This window comes from Elgaria multicarinata, chromosome 11 (genome assembly GCF_023053635.1).
Source record: "Elgaria multicarinata webbii isolate HBS135686 ecotype San Diego chromosome 11, rElgMul1.1.pri, whole genome shotgun sequence".
NCBI classification, from domain to species: domain Eukaryota; kingdom Metazoa; phylum Chordata; class Lepidosauria; order Squamata; family Anguidae; genus Elgaria; species Elgaria multicarinata.
In genome coordinates, this window is record NC_086181.1 from 38,926,986 (window position 1) to 38,943,830 (window position 16,845).

General features: G+C 42.0%; 1 protein-coding gene across 1 annotated transcript; it reads left to right on the plus strand.

Moving 5' to 3' along the window:
* Positions 1-1,893: 1,893 nt before the first annotated feature.
* LOC134405810 (vomeronasal type-2 receptor 26-like) lies at positions 1,894-16,560 on the plus strand. Its single transcript, XM_063137062.1, has 6 exons — positions 1,894-2,144; positions 3,210-3,501; positions 5,362-6,246; positions 6,625-6,852; positions 9,795-9,903; positions 15,659-16,560. Exons 1-6 carry the CDS (start codon positions 1,894-1,896, stop codon positions 16,558-16,560), a joined length of 2,667 nt encoding a protein of 888 aa, XP_062993132.1.
* The last annotated feature ends 285 nt before the right edge of the window (positions 16,561-16,845 follow it).

Sequence of the window (16,845 nt, forward strand, 5' to 3'; positions counted from 1 at the left end):
GTCAGATGGTGACTCTCAATTGGCACTCAAGGCTTGCTTTTGTTGCACTGTTGAGCTTAAGGACACAGAGGGCACACGTCTCTTCACTCAGTTGCATTACCAGCATCTGCTGCTACACACCTTGTTCAACTCCTACTAATGGTAGCAATTGTGTTGCTATAGAGAGTGACAAAGGAGACCCGATGTGTGGAGGGGAGTTGGACACAAAGATGGTCCTTCTGCTGCTGCTCCTGCTGCTGTTACTGCGAAATGTGGTATGGAAAGCAAATAGTTTTAAGTGCACCGGAAATAAACCTACATATATTCCACATGAATGGTACCAGTCAGGTGATCTCCTTATTGGTGGAATAACATCTCACATCCAATACTTACCCCCTAAAATTTCATTCAGAAGACATCCTTCAAGGGAGAAGATTCAGATTCCAATGTAAGGAATTCTTCCCCAGACCCAAAATGATCTTCATTTTTATTTGTGTGTGTGTGTGTGAGAGAGAGAGAGAGAGAGAGCGCACGTTTATATTTGTCCAAACAACTCCAAAATACTTAAGTTATCAGTAAATAATGGGTTCTTTTTAAAGAAATGGAAGGATGGAGTGGTGTTGGATGGGCTGCCTCCTCCACAGGGTGATCGGACAACCCTTTCCAAAATGAAAAGAGGGAATGTGTATAATAGATAGCCACAATATTTTGTGAAGTACAATGTTCACAGTGGCAGAGCTGGGAAATTTCACACCAAAAGATTTTAGTAGCATTTATTCTACCACATTTATTCTAGCCAAAGTTTCATGGACACTGTCAAATTCACCATATACACAGAGAGTTAACCTCAAATTGGCAGAGCTGCATATGCATACAGGGGCAGGGGAAAATGTAGACTGTCTTCTCAGGCAGAATTGACATGTAAAATAGTGCATGTTTATCTTCAGGCAGTCATGGTTATCTTTACAGTTACCATTCACAAAATGTTTCTGGGTGATGATGCAGATATCATTGCAACATCTTTATGTGCCCATTTCCAAAATTCCTTCTTGTCCTTTGATTTACATTTTCAAAAACAGGAAAAGGTCTGTTATAGGAGTGGAATTTCTATTCCAAGCATGCTCCCCTCCATTCTAAGAGTCACTGTGCATCATTCTCAATGTACCTACTTATGTGAACTCTCTTACCCACCTAAGCCGGATCTACACTAAGCAGGGTATGACACTTTGAAAACAGCTTTAAAACTGTATAAGGAGGGTGTCCTGGGCCCCAACAGTTGTCACTGCTGTTATAAACTGTTTGAAAGCAGTAGTGTAGAGCCTGCTTTAGTAAAGTATAGGACATTTCCTGCCTTGGCATGAGTTGGACTAGATGACCTTTGAAGTCCCATCCAACTCCATGATTCCGCCTACTATTTCCTTCCTCACCATTCTGAAGCAACACAGCATAGCAGGGAGATCACACAAACATGTTGATTCCAGCACTTCTGCTACTGATGTTGCATCATGGAGGCCAAAATCATTGCAGAAGTACTCATCTCCCCTGCAATTATCACAATTGCTATAATTGATTTACCAACTCAAAAAGCTTTCTAGGAAAAAGAAAATCACCAAGCAAGTCTGAAATATGTATAAGTCCCCCAATGGCCCATTGATTGCTAAGAATCATGAGAAGAGGGAACCAGGGCTCTGTCTTTTGGATCGCTTTCCCTCTTCCATTGCACACCTCAAGATTCAGATGGTGGTGCTCTATTGGCACTCAAGGGTTGCTCTTGTTGCACTTTTGAACATCAGGATTCAGAGGACACACTTCTCTTCACTCAGACCCATTTTCAGAATCTGCTGCCATGCACCTTGTTCAAGTCCTACTGATGGTAGCAACCATGTTGATGTAGAAAGAGACACAGGAGCCCCGATGCGTGGAGGGGACTTTGACACGAGGATGGTGTTGCTGTTGCTCCTGCTGCTGCTCTTTCTGTTGCTGCCAAAGGTGGTGTGGAAAGTGCACGCCATGAAGTGCAGTGGAAATCAGCCTCCCTACATTCCACAAGAGTGGTACCAGCCAGGGGATCTCTTCATCGGTGGGGTGACATCTCATCTCCATTACCCTCCCCCCAAAGTGTCATTCCTCAGACATCCTTCTAAGGAGAAGATAAAATTTCTCATGTAAGGAATTCTCCTTCTACACCTTCTCCCAAATTATCTCTGTTTTTATTTTGGTGATTCTTTAGATTTGTATGGCAGACTGCAAAGCACTTATAGTCTTCGTAAGTAATGGGAGTAGATCTTTGTAAAGAAACAGAAGGATGGAGTGCTGCTGGATGGGATCCCTTCTTCCACAGGGTGATATGACATGTTGACACCTCCTTCATCCATTTTTGAAAAGAAGATGTGTAATAATTAGTAGAACTAGGACCCCAGCAGCTGGTGCTCATAGGCTTATTGTTTCAGATACTGGAGGTAGCACATAAACTTCAATAGTAGTAGCCATTGATAGCCTTCTCCTCCAGTTATTTATCAAAACTCCTTTTAAAGCCATCCGAATTAGTGACCATCACTACATCTTGTGGTAGTGAACTCCATAATTTAACTATGCACTGTTTGAAGAAGTGCTTCCTTTTATTTGTCCTGACTCTTCCACCAATCAGCTTCATGGGATGACCCACGGTTCTAGTATTTTGAAATTGGAGAAAAATGTCTCCCTATCCCCATTCTCCACATTATGCATAATGTTGTACACTTTTATCATGTCTCCCCTTATCCTTTTTTCCAAGCGGAACAATCCCAGCTTCTGTAACCTTCCCTCATAGGGGAGAAGCTCCAGCCCCTTAATCACTTTAGTTGACATTTTCTGCACTTTTTCCAGCCCTATAATATCCGTTTTTTAGGTGTGGTGACCAGAACTGTACGCAGTATTCGAAGTGTGGCTGCACCATAGATTTGCATAAAGGCATTGTGATACTCGCAGTTTTATTCTCAATTCCTTTTCTTAGAATGCCTAACGTGGAGTTTGCCTTCTTTACACTGGCCACACACTAGGTGGACATTTTCATCGAGCTTTCCACCAAAACTCCAAGATTTCTTTCCTCTTTGATCACCACCAGCTCAGATCCCACCAGGTTATACTTAAAGTTGGGGGGGGGGGTTTTGCAGCAACGTGCATCACCATACACTTGTTTATCTTGTGCACCACTTAACTCTCCTATGAAACAGCATGTTACCTTTTTGCAGGGTGTCGACAAAGTTCTACCAGCATGTCCTGGCTTTGGTGTTTGCCATAGATGAGATCAATGACAATCCCAAGATCCTGCCCAATGTCACTCTTGGGTTCCACATCTATGACAGCTACACTGATTCAAAGAGGACCTATCGTGCCACTTTAGACTTTCTCTTTAACTCCCATCAGTTTCTCCCCAACTACAAATGTGACATCCAGAAAAATCTAATAGGAGTCATCGGGGGACTTAGTTCTGATGCCTCCTCGCGAATCGCAGACATCTTAGGTCTTTACAAGGTTCCACAGGTAGGATCAGCTCATGGTGATTCCTCCAGACTCCTCTGTAATTCATTCTTCAACACTCCTTCCAGGAGCAATTTGATGGTTTGACAGGATGCAGTGGTAGTAATGGAGTGGGGAGCAGAGTAGCTGAACTAAGTAGAGTTTCATTTGGAATACTATGGGGGTATTCAAATTTTTAGATGAGAAGTGGGATGTTCCAAATCTTGAGGGTTTAATCCAGCTTTAGTCATACCTGGAATTGATCCAGTGATTCCAGTGTCTCTGCTTCTACTAAATGTCAAGCTAACATGGTGAGCTTAACATGTGTAGAGAAAGATTGTTCCAGTGGTGGTAGGATAGAAATATCTGGAGGAATCTTTGACCAGTTGTGCATCTCTATGTATGTTTATATATGTAAAATGTGGGGGATGTTTTTCTGCAAAGAAGTAAGTTGGAGACAGTGGAAGCACAAGAAAAATATTCATTGGCGGGGGGCAAAGAAAGGGGAAATTACATTTCACATCAATCAGAATTTGGGTTCATCAGTAAGTCTAGAGTAATCTCACACAGGGACACATTTCATAGCATATATGTTGAATTGGGGGTGTGCACAGCCCTACTACATAGGTACTCCAGTAGAACTTAATTAAGGGTACAGATTATTTGTACAGCTCAACCTGGGTTGAATGAACACATATATGAGTATGAATTTATGAATGCATGATAACACAAAGAGGGACCATGGCTTCACACATATTTCTGCCTTCGGGAAAGAAAATCAGCCCATGGGTCCCAATCTCAATGTTTTCCCACACCACATAGAAAGGAAAAGCAGGTTTGGGAAACCTTATACTACATTTCAGCTTTCAAAAAGGTGGTGTGATGTCCTGTTCATTATAATTTCCTGATCTGTGTGTTCCATCCCACAAATTCCCTGAAGGCTGAATTTCATGTTACTTTTCTGATGTAGCTTTTTCATCTTTGTTCAATTAAAGTTAAATACCGGGACTTAATACGGATCAGGATCCTAAATTAAGGATAGTGGGTTTTAACCCTTTGCCTGCTATTTACATTAAAGCTTTTTGGGTAATGTGAATTGGAGGGATGAAGGGGCCTGATCCAGATTGGGACTACAGTGGGGGCAAAGGATGCAAATCTCCCTAGCCTTCCCTATGCTAGAGTCCCAATCCATGTACTAACATATAGAGCGTCATCACACAGGCATTTCATGACGGACCCTTCTCCACCTCCACTTTTGACTCTCATTAACCAAGACCACATGGCCCATTCAGGAGGCATTTTTTGTCGTGCCACTTCTCCTTCACACAGCAAGAGATTGTGCTACATTCCATTATTTTTAAGAGGGGGAATAGATTAAAAGAGGTATGTTTTGCAATGGAAAAATGAGCTGTAGGAGTGGGAGGTAGACAACGATGTGTAAAGGACACACGTATATCCATAAGTGGGCAGTAGCGAGTGTGTGATAAAAAGCTTGTCTGATGAACCTCACAGTCTAACCTTGTGAGGTAACATCCCATGCTGAAAGGGAACAGCCCCCTCTAAGAGAATTTCTCTCAAGTGCTTGATGTACTTACAGCATTTTAGCTTCAGAGTGAAACTAATCATCTGTTTTCTGCTGTAGGCTTATATGGGGCAAAAAAAACCCACCCCTCTTTAATCGGTGTGACAAGCTGCTCAATACATCACCAAACCAATGCATGACACCCCTCCTTCACAAGAATGAATACCATACACAGCTATTTTTCACCAAACTTTGCAACCTGTATTCAATATGCTAAGCTGTATGTACTAAAGTAAAAAGGACATTCTGAAATGTCATTCTTTCTCTCTTTTTCTTTGCTTCTCTTTCCTTCCTTGTTTTAGGTTTCATATGGCTCATTTAAGTCTGCAGTGAAAGAACAAACCAATTCCCCTTCCTTTTACCGCATTGTCCCTAATGTAGACCTGCAATACCAAGGACTTGTCCAGTTATTTCAGCATTTCAGATGGAACTGGGTTGTACTCATGGCTACGAAGGATGAGGGAGGAGATCATTTCTTGCAGGTCATGGAGTCTCTGCTTTTGCAGAACAGAATCTGTTCAACATTCACAGAAAGATTTGAAAAAAATGTTTATCTCCATGATATGCATAAAATCATCTTTGAAAAATTGGGACTTTTGCAAACTCTCATGGAGAGCAAAGCCAATGCGGTTGTTATACATGGAGAATCTTCAGCCATAACATGGTTGGAATTTTTAATATATGGAAGCAGGATGCTTCCGCTAATTTTTCCTCAGAATAAGGAGAGGTTCTCTGCAGCAAAAGTATGGATAACGACAGCCCAAATTGATTTCATAATGAATACCTTAGTAATACTTGGTGGATTTGATATACAATTCCTCCATGGTGCCATCTCCTTTACAATTCCATCAATGGAGCTTCAAGGCTTCCAAGAATTTCTTCAGCTTGTAAATCCTTTCTGGGAAAAAGAAGACGGTTTTGTTCATGATTTCTGGGAACAAGCATTTTGTTGTTCATTTTCACCCTCAATTGTGAGTCTCATAGGTGGAACATGTACCGGAGAGGAGATGCTGGAGAGTCTTCCTGGAGGTGTTTTTGATATGAACATGAGCGGCCACAGCTACAGTATCTACAATGCTGTCTACACTGTGGCACAAGCCTTACACACCTTCTACATGGCTAGAGTCAACCACAGAACAATGGAGAGTGGAGAAAGATTGTTTCCTGAGAATGTAGAACCCTGGCAGGTAACATTTTCACAATGACAGAAGTCAACAGTCATGGTGTAATTTTTGGTCTATCGAGTGACATGCTGTAGCCAGAATCCTAAAAACTAACCTATGTTATGTCAATGAGGTAGCTAGCACCTATATCTTTTCTTTTTTCTTATATTTGGGGTGGGGGTCTTATATGTTATTTCGTAGATAGGCAGGGTATAAATTGAATAAATAATAATAATAATAATAATAATAATAATAATAATAATAATAATTTATTGGGATTCCTTGTGCAGGAGTGGTATGTTTAATACTTCTTTCCCAAGCCATGAAACCTATCTGAACAATCTTCATGAGAATATTACAACATTTTCTAAACCCTTTGATTGGCTTTCTCTCTCCATCTAGCTCCACTCATTGATTCAGACAATCTCATTCAACAACACTGCTGGAGATGAAATTACATTTAATGAACATGGAGAATTTGAAGGGGGATTTGATATTACAAACTTTGTCACCTTCCCAAATAAGTCCTGTGTCAGGGTCAAAGTGGGAAGGCTGGATCCTCATGCTCCTCCAGGCAAAGGACTCACCATTAATGAGGACAGAATCAAATGGCACCGAGACCTGACTCAGGTGGGGAAAGAAGTGCATTTCTTTACACAAGGCACAATTAATTCAAAATTCATTGGAACACTGTAGTGGGAAAGAGGAGAAATGGCTTTTTCAAAGGGCCAAATCAATATATGGTGGGTGAAGATTCCACTTGAAAAAGACCCAACGTAACAAATATTCAACATCTGACAGGACAAGTTTTGATTTTGGCCATTTCTACACCTGCCTTTTCCTCCCGGGATCATCCAGGGATCATTCATGTGCATCCAAATGACACACAGGGGATCCCGGGAGTAGACAGGCATGATCCCTCCATTTTCCTGGGATAATCCTTAGGTGTAGGAAGGGAATATGGTGCACTAGTGGTGTTACCCATTGTTACATTCATGTGAAATCTGAGAAAGACTAAGTATGGAAATTCAAATATTGTAGAGTTCGTGCAGTGTTTGGTGAATTGGATATAACTCTAAATGAATGCACCGCCTGTGCACTTAGTTATCTAATATTCCTTGACTTTTGCCTTCCTGTTTACTGGTCAATAATTTATATGTGTCATGGGCTCGCCAAACTTTTTCTTAATATAAACCTCTTGCAATACTTTTTGGACAGATGCCACCTCTTTCTCTGTGCAATGTCTACTTGAAGGATTTTTTTTTTCATTGTCAATTTTATTGAATATGTGTAAGCATTGCGTTATAAGAGTTTGTTGGCATAGCATAGCGAATGAAGCTTTGGGTGGCATAGAATGGGTTTAAATAGATGCACAAGTGATGGGGAAATGATTTAATGTTAAGGGGGCAAGGAGGCATGCACACATAGAACAGTGTATCAATGGTTAGATACTTTGGTGTAGATAAGGCCTGATGAAATATGATTTGGAAATATGATTTGATATTGCTCAAAGACATTAGTCATAAGAACTTGTGACTTGTACCAACTGTATGTGTTCCTGTTAAAGGAACTAAGTGAAAGGAAAGGTTCACGGTGATGAAAAGATAGAGTTGTGGTTTAAAAAATCCTGAAGAACTGAGAAGGAAGCCACACAGTTGACCACTTGAAAAGCAAAAGTACTGTACATCAGAAGGGATGGAACATTCTGGGAAGAGGATGATCTAAATTGATGATGTGGACCAATAGACTTAGAATAAGTATTAGGAAGGAGATCTTTGTCTTTGAGAAGGGTATTTAAGTCTGAACACAAAGGAGAAATTTCCTTTCCCTCAGGCATGACATCCAAGACATTGCTCTGAGCCTAACATGTAGGCCCCAGTGACTCCTTGGTTTTGTCTGGGAGAAAAAGAAGCCCATTTGCAGAGAAGAACTCCTTTGCAGAGTCAGTATGAGTGATGCAAAATGTGTGAGTATACAGATTCTCTTTTTTCTTTTCTCAAACCATCAAGACCTAAGCTGACTTTTCAGCACTGGATTGAGCCAAGTTGCTAGGCCTAAAACCAAGGTCTTTCTTGAGAATGGGAAAGAGTCCAAAACCAGTTTAGTCATTGGGAGAGGGTGTTCGTCTATGTTTGTCTAAGTAAAGATCTTGTTCTTCAGGAATCTTCCAGACTGATGAGTATATCCTTTTAATTTGCTTGGCTGAATGGAGGTTCATGTGTTTGTGTAACTTTCTTAAATTGTTTTAATAAATGTTTGAAAGCTCTAACACTTTCATTGAGTTTGTGAGTCTGAGGCCTCATCTACACCAAGCAGGATAATGCAGTATGAAAGCAGTATATAAAAGGCAGGAGCCACACAAAGCAGAATATAGCAGTATGAAAGCGGTGTATGGTGTGGGTCAATGGGCCCCAACAGTTGTCAGTGTTTTTTAATACCACTATTAAGCAGTGGTGTGGCTCCTGCATTATATATAACACTTTCGTACCGCTTTCATAGTGCAATATCCTAGTTGGTGTAGATGAGGCCTGAGTGAAGACAATCATTCTGTTACTTATCTCTACAGGTTTCACGTACTATAGTGGGGTGCAATCTTGAGGGGTATAGATAAAAAGTATTGTGGGAATCTATTCTTCAAGGCAGCCTACATTCAGTACCTCTCAAGTAAAAGGTTATCAATATTTTTTTACCCTGCCTAGTGCAATCCCTGGACTCATCTTCACCAAGCAGGATATTTAATGATGAAAGAGGTATATAAAAGGCAAGAGCCACACCAAGTAGCATATAGCGGTATGAAAGTGGTAGTATGTCGTATGTCTCAAGGGGACCCAACAGTTGTCAGTGCATTTTCAATACCACTATAAAGAAGTAGTGTGGCTCCTGCCTTTTATATACCGCTTCCATAGTGGAATATCCTGCTTGGTGTAATGAGCCCCCTGTTACAAGGAAAAAGAGTAGAAGAAAGGAAAGATGATGTTGCTCATCATTACCTTCATGAGAATTCTGAGACTGGTGTGGAATGAAATACTAAACTACTTGTATCCTAGATCAGATAAGGAATGGAAGTTTTAAAAGGGTGACCATATGAAAAGGAGGACAGGGCTCCTGTATCTTTAACAGTTGCATAGAAAAGGGAATTTCAGCAGGTGTCATTTGTATATATGGAGAACCTGGTGAAATTTCCTCTTCATCACAACGGTTAAAGCTGCAAGTGCCCTGCCCTCTTTTAAATCTGGTCACGGTATAGCTGCAGTATAGCTCCTGCTGCTTTGACTGTTGTGGTGAACAGGAAATTTCACCAGGTGTGACATGCATACAAATGACACCTGCTGAAATTCCCTTTTCTATGCAACTGTTAGATACAGGAGCCCTGTCCTCTTTTTCATATGGTCATCCTAAGATTTAATCTTCTAAGGTTCATAGGTGAAGTTTAGATACTCCTCCTACATTTTGTGCCATCTATTCAGTATCATTGGTCTTCCTGCTTACTAATAGATCATCTGAAGTGAAATTAATTCCTCGAACATCAAGTTAATACTAAGCTCTTCGAATAGGTGCCACCTCTTTCACAGTGTACTGACAACTGCCATCCAGGGTACAGCAAGAAAAAGATAGAGGGGGAGAAATTTTGCTGCTATGATTGTGCTCCATGTCCAGATGGGATGTTCTCAAACAAGAATGGTAGGACATATGGTATCACTGATACATATTACTGGCAAGCAACCCTTCTCCATGTTCTATTGTCAATTACATTCTCAAGAGTTTTTGACATCTTATGCATTGCAATTGATAGATGTAATTTTATTGACTTTTCCTCTTGTCCATCTTGAGGGGGACAGTTTTAGAAACATAGGTAAAACATTTTAGCATTCATAAAAATAAAGTTCCCAGAAAATGCTAAAGGAGTAATAGCTGGTACTCTATAAGAACAGGAAGAGGTACCCTGCACCCCTAATGAAGAAAGAAGGCACAGGAGCATACATGAAGAAGCCTCCCTTCTTCAAAGATACTTCAGGATGTTCATCAAATTTTGGTTTCTCCTCTTCTTCCACTTGAACCTGCACTGAAACTGCCTACTGTTACTGAAACTGCCTAATTATGACTGTTTGTGCTCCAGGTCGGGAAAGCCTCCAGCAGCCAAGCCAAACTAGGCTACTGGGGTGTTTCAAATCCTTCATGATTCTCAATAATAAGCAAGAAATATAGAAAAGTTGGATGGTACTGAGCTAATGATGGAAGTGAAAGAAGAGGATAAGAGACATGATTATTATGGGTGTGCATGGACCCCCCGATCCGCTTCTCTTCCAGATCTGCAATTTGTGGATCGGGCCGCTTCGCTCTGTCCCACTCCGCCTTTAGTCTGTTCCGCTCCACTGCGGAGCTCCGGATCGGAGCTCCGCTTCCCCCCCCCATAGACTTGCATTGAAAGCCAAAAAAGTATACAACTTTTTTTCTGTTACAGTTAGAAACCTCAAGTTTGGCACCATCACACCTCATGGACATATACACAAGCATGCCAAAGCTCAAGCCAATCCAAGCCTCCCCTGATTTTTGGGGAATTTATGAAAATTGGACACCCCATTTTCCGACATGGACTTTTCTCCGACATTTTGACAGATAAAAAAAATTGAAGTGGGCACCTTCACAGATGCCATCTAGATCCACAATCATGCCAAGTTTCAAGCAAATCCCATCATCCCCTGATTTTTGGCGGGGCTCTAACCTCTAACGCACCACCCATAACCTCAATTCACACCCCTTTCGATAGCTCTGTCAATGTTCATGTTAGAAACCTCAAACTTGGCACCATGATAGATTATCCATGGATACACATGCACGCCGAGACTCAAGGCAATCCCATCATCCCCTGATTTTTGGGGAATTTTTGAAAATCAGACACCCCAGTATCTCAGGGATTTGAAGCTGCAGACAGCTCAATGGGGCCATTTCAAAGGAAATCCAAACATGCCATGAATTGGGGAGTAGAGATAAACCTAAATATGAATCTTCTTCCACACTTGAAAAATTGATTTGGAACTGCCAAAAGTCTAAGTGAGCGCAGGAAGGACTTCTCCCCTGAGTCAAAGCAAGACTCACACAAACCATCCCTGTGATGTGGGCAGGGGAGGAGGGAGGGAAGGCAGGCAGGCAGCAGACATTTCTGGGGGTACAAGGAAGTGAGCAAAGGATAGTTTCAAAGCCAGTAATGCATTGCAAACCATCCCTGTGAGGTGGGAGCAGCACAGAGAGATGCCTTTTCTTTTGCATCCCATAACTACTAGGAGGCTAGGAGGATAAGAGTAAAGCTTTGTGATCCTTGCTTCAGAGTTGATTGACTGCATTGTGATCACAGCCATTACTAAACAACAAAATAATAATGTTAATAGCACTACTAGTAATTAATATTAATAGCAACAACAACAACAATAAGGAGTTTAACCAGCCTGCCTGACTTCACTGAAGAGAAAAAGCCAGGAGAGCTTGGGCTATGGGGTGTAAATAATAGGGGTGTGCATGGACCCCCCGCTCCGCTTCACTTCCAGATCTGCGATTTTTGGATCAGGCCGCTTCGCCCCACCCTTGCTCCGCCCATTTCCGCTCTACTCCGCTCGGAGCTCCGGATCCGGATTGGAGTTCCGTTTTTTTCCCCATAGGCTTGCATTAAGCTAAAAAAGTATACAACTTTTTTTTGGTTCAAGTTAGAAACCTCATGTTTGGCACCATGACACCTCATGGGGGTATACACACGCACGCCAAGTTTCAAGGCAATCCCATTATCCCCTGATTTTTGGGGAATTTATGAAAATCGGGCACCCCATTCAGACCCCTTGGGATAGCTCTGTCAATTTGCACGTTAGAAACCTCAAGCTCACCACCATTACAGCTTATCCATGTGTCCACATGGACGCCCAGACTCAAGGCAATCCCATCATCCCCTGATTTTTGGCGTGGCTTAACTCACCCCAAATTGTCCCATTCTACAACTACGTCAATTTGTACGTTAGAAACCTCAAACTTGGCACCATGATAGCTTATCCATGTGTCCACATGGACGCCAAGTTTCAAGGCAATCCTATCATCCCCTGATTTTGGGGGAATTTTTGAAAATCGGGCACCCCATTCACACCCCTTTCAATAGCTCTGTCAATTTGCACGTTAGAAACCTCAAACTCGCCACCATGAAAGCTTATCCAGGGATACATATGCGCACTGAGACTCAAGGCAGTCCCATCATCCTCTGATTTTTGGGGAATTTATGAAAATCCCACACCCATTCACACCCCTTTCCAATAGCTCCATCAATTTGCACGTTAAAAAAAACCCTCAAACTCACCACCATGACAGCTTATCCAGGGATACATATGCCGCACGCCGAGACTCAAGGCAGTCCCATCATCCCCTGTTTTTTGGCGGGGCTTAAACCTGCAGACCTCTCAATGGGGCCATTTCAAAGGAAATCCCAACATGCCATGAATTGGGGAGTAGAGATCAACCTATATGAATCTTCTTCCACACTTGAAAAATGGATTTGGAACTTCCAAAACTCCAAGTGAGCGCAGGAAGGACTTCTCCCCTGAATCAAATCCAGACACACACAACATCCCTGCAAGGCGGGCAGGGAGGAGAGAGGGAAGGCAGGCAGTCAGGCAGGCAGCAGACATTTCTGGGGGCATAAGGAAGTGAGCCAAGGATAAGCCAGTAATGCATATAAAATAAACGAAGGAGGGGTGGAATTAAAAGCAGCAGTGTTGCTAAATAAACAACAAGAAGAACTTTTTAAAAAAGGTTATATCTGTCTTTTACCAGTAATAGGGGGACGTGCCCGGGGGAGGGGGAAGCAGCTGCCAATTTGACTGGTCCTAGTAGTGACCAGTCTTTTAAAAAGCAAGGCTGTCAGTTCAACTCATGAAAGCCATTGCTCCACCACTAAGAAGTGGAACTGTCACTTCAACTCATGATAGGCATCGCTCCACCACTAAGAGAAGTCGACCACTCACTTCAACTCATGATAGGCATTGCTCCACCGGGTTACTCTCTTTGGAAGGCTCTGATGGCCTTCCAAGTACAGGAGAGAGTGGGGGCACGTCCACAATGAGATGCCCTAGGGGAGCTCATCCCCTTGCACCACATCTTTTCAGTTGTTCCCCAAAGTTAGGGTGGGTAGCAGTGCTCTCTTATTATTGGCTTAGTATATGATTTCAGGTTGTGTTTGTGCATTTGGTGGGGCTACTGTTTTAAAAAACACTGGGAAAAGTCCGTTCAGATTAAGAAAGAGAAGTTTCCCAGAATCCCAAGTTACCCATTTTGCCTATCCCCTCCTCCAACTTTGGGATCATGTGATCATGACCAGGAGTTGACTCTGCCCCTCAGCAATCAAAAAGGTAATCTTTTTCCCGCCTTTACCCTACTTTTAAAAAAATTCTAGCGCGTGACCCGCACCACGCAGAGAGGTGAGAGTAGTCTCAAAATGACCCCCATCCACGACTGTCTAAGCCCAAGAATTTTCAGAACGATAGCTTAAAAATCAACCCAGTTAACTATGGGCGAAATGTTTCAAGATGGCGATCAGAGCGGTCCGCCTGAAAGAGGAGCTCCGAAAAATGGTCGCTTCTCTTCGCCTTGCTTCTAGGGATCCGCAGTCCGCTTCTACTCCGCCTCTGTGCAAGGCGGAGCAGGCCAATTCGCTCCTGCTTCTGCGCTTCTAATAGGAGCGGAGCACATGCCTAGTAAATAATATAAAATGGAATAAATAAATAAGCAAAGGAGGGGTGGAATTAAAAGCAGTAGTGTTGCTGAATAAACAACAAAAAGATTTTTTTTAAAAAAGCTATATCTGTCTTTTACCAGTAAGAGGGGAGTGGACGTGCCCAGGGGGAGGGGGAATCATAATGCCAATTTGACTGGTCCTGTGTAGGGACCAGTCTTTGAGAAGTGACCTGCCACTTCAACTCATGACAGGCATTAGCTTCACTCTCTCTCCACTGGGTTACACTTTGGAGGACTCTGATGGCTCTCCAAGGTCAGGAGAGTGCACTGGGCACGTCTACATGCCCTAGGGGAGCTCATCCCCTTGAACCACATCTATTCAGTTGTTCCCCAAGGTTATGGTGGGTTAGCAGTGCTGTGTTTCCTATCTGTTATATTTGCTTAGTATATGATTTCAGGTTGTGTTTGTGCATTTGGTGGGGCTACTGTTTTAAAAAACACTGGGAAAAGTCCGTTCAAAGTAGAAACAGAAGTTTCCCAGGATCCCAAGTTACCCGTTTTGCCTATCCCTTCCTCCAACTTTGGGATCATGTGATCATGACCAGGAGTTGACTCTGCCCCTCAGCACTTCAAAAAAGGTACCTTTTCCCACTGATTTTACTCGACTTTTCAAAAAAATATAGCAAGTGAACCACAGCACGCAGAGAGCTGAGAGTGGGCTCAAAATAACCTCCATCCAAAACTCTCTAAGCACAAGAAGTTTCAGAAAGATAGCTTAAAAAACAACAAAGTTATCCCCTATTCTTTTCCGCAATGCAATCCTATGGGCGAAATTTTTCAAAATGGCGATCGGATCGCGCCACAAAAAGAGAATCGCTCCGCCAATGGGCGCTTCTCTTCGCCTTGCTTCTAGGAGTCCACAGTTTGCTTTTACTCCACCTCTGGGCAAGGCGGAGCAGGCCAATTCGCTTCTGATTCTCTAATTCTAATCGGAGCAGAGAACATGCTTAATGATTATAAGCCATGCCTTCCTTCACAACACACATGGCTCTTAACAAGATTGCCTAAGAAATGGATGGGCAAAGCTTCTCTACCAGCCACCAAAGTTCCACTATTCATTTTAAAATATATCCTCCAGTTGTTTTAGAAGTTTCTTAGGCCCTTTCTACACCTAAGGATTATCCCAGGCAAATGGAGGGATCATCTCTGCCTGCTCCTGGGATCCAATGTGTGTCATTTGGATGCACAAGGATGATCCCTTGACGATCCCATGAAAAAGGCAGGTGTACAAATGGCCTTAATACCCTTAAAGCAATGTTTTATCTATCCTATTAGTAGCTTTAATATAGAGCTGGGGATCCATGCATAGTTAGATAAACCATAATCAAGATTTCATGAGATGGAAAAGCTTGAAAGAAAAGAAAATGGCTGGGCCAAGGTCATCTCTCATAGAACGAGTTTGTTTGAAAATTTGAAGGGATATAAAAATATTTAAATCATTCAATATTTAGATGATGTTATACACAGGTCACATTACTCTAAAAGAAAAAGGTTAATGAAAAAATACCAGAATTGTAAATTCATTTAAAAGTATGTTATGCAAAGGTTTTCATATCCTACCAATGTAATTAAAAAACAAACTTGGTGACCTGAAATGGCTTAGCCAAGAAAGGCAGTACTTAACTTTTAGGAAAAGTTCTTTATGATTTTTTTTATGTTTGTTTTTCAGATACAGAAATTTGTGTCAATTGTCCAAATGGTTACTATCCAAACAAATTCAAGAATGAATGCATTCCTAAAATTCCAAATTTCCTAGATTTCAAAGACACTTTGGCCAGCATTTCCATGTTTTCTGTACTTTTCTTGTCTCTCATCACAGCTCTGGTGCTTGGCATCTTCATTAGGCACCGGGACACTGCCATAGTCAAAGCAAATAACCGAAGTCTCACCTACGTCCTCCTCCTCTCCCTCCTCTTGTGTTTCAACTCTTCCTTGCTCTTCATCGGAAAGCCTAAGAAGGGGACCTGCCTTCTTCGACAAACTGCTTTTGGCATCATCTTCTCTGTGTCCCTTTCTACCATCTTGGCAAAAACGATCTCGGTGGTTCTTGCATTCATGGCTACCAAACCAGGATCCCAGATAAGGAAATGGGTGGGGAAAAGACTAGCATATTCGATTATCCTCTCGTGTTCCAGTATTCAAGCAGGCATCTGTACTCTGTGGCTGGCAACTTCTCCCCCATTCCCAGATATAGACATGACTTCAGTGACTGAAGAAAATGTCCTGCTGTGTAATGAAGGGTCAGTCGTCATGTTCTACTTTGTTTTGGGTTACATGGGTCTCCTAGCTATTGTCAGCTTCACTGTGGCCTTCCTGGCCAGGAAGTTGCCTGACAGTTTTAATGAAGCCAAGTTCATCACCTTCAGCATGTTAGTCTTTTGCAGTGTGTGGGTGTCCTTTGTTCCAACCTACCTCAGCACAAGGGGAAAGTACATGGTGACTGTGGAGATCTTCTCCATCTTGGCTTCTAGTGCTGGGTTACTCAGCTGCATCTTTTTCCCCAAATGCTACATTATTGTCATGAGACCTGAGTTGAACACCAGAGAGCTCCTAATACGAAGAAAGGTGTAAATACAGGATTTATATTTTCATTGAAGGCCTTAGTATCCTTCCTACACAAGAACATAAACCTGAATTGTGATTAAAGTAGCATATCTAGATTTGACTGTGTGATATTTCCTATTCCAATCATTTTCCTTATGTACGTGAATAAATAAGTAATAATTAACCAATCCATGGAGCCATTTTTCTGTTTTAAATATATAATGAACGCTACAATTGTTTGAACATGATTACCATGCTTGCTTTGTCACATGTATACTTAGTAAACATTACAACTGTTTGAGGAATTAGCCC

Coding starts and splice junctions, on each gene's coding strand:
- LOC134405810 (XM_063137062.1), top strand. CDS start 1,894: ATGCGTGGAGGGGACTTTGACACGAGGATGGTGTTGCTGTTGCTCCTG. Junction 6,853..9,794: donor GGCACCGAGACCTGACTCAG/GTGGGGAAAGAA, acceptor CCTCTTTCACAG/TGTACTGACAACTGCCATCC. Junction 9,904..15,658: donor GATGTTCTCAAACAAGAATG/GTAGGACATATG, acceptor TTTGTTTTTCAG/ATACAGAAATTTGTGTCAAT.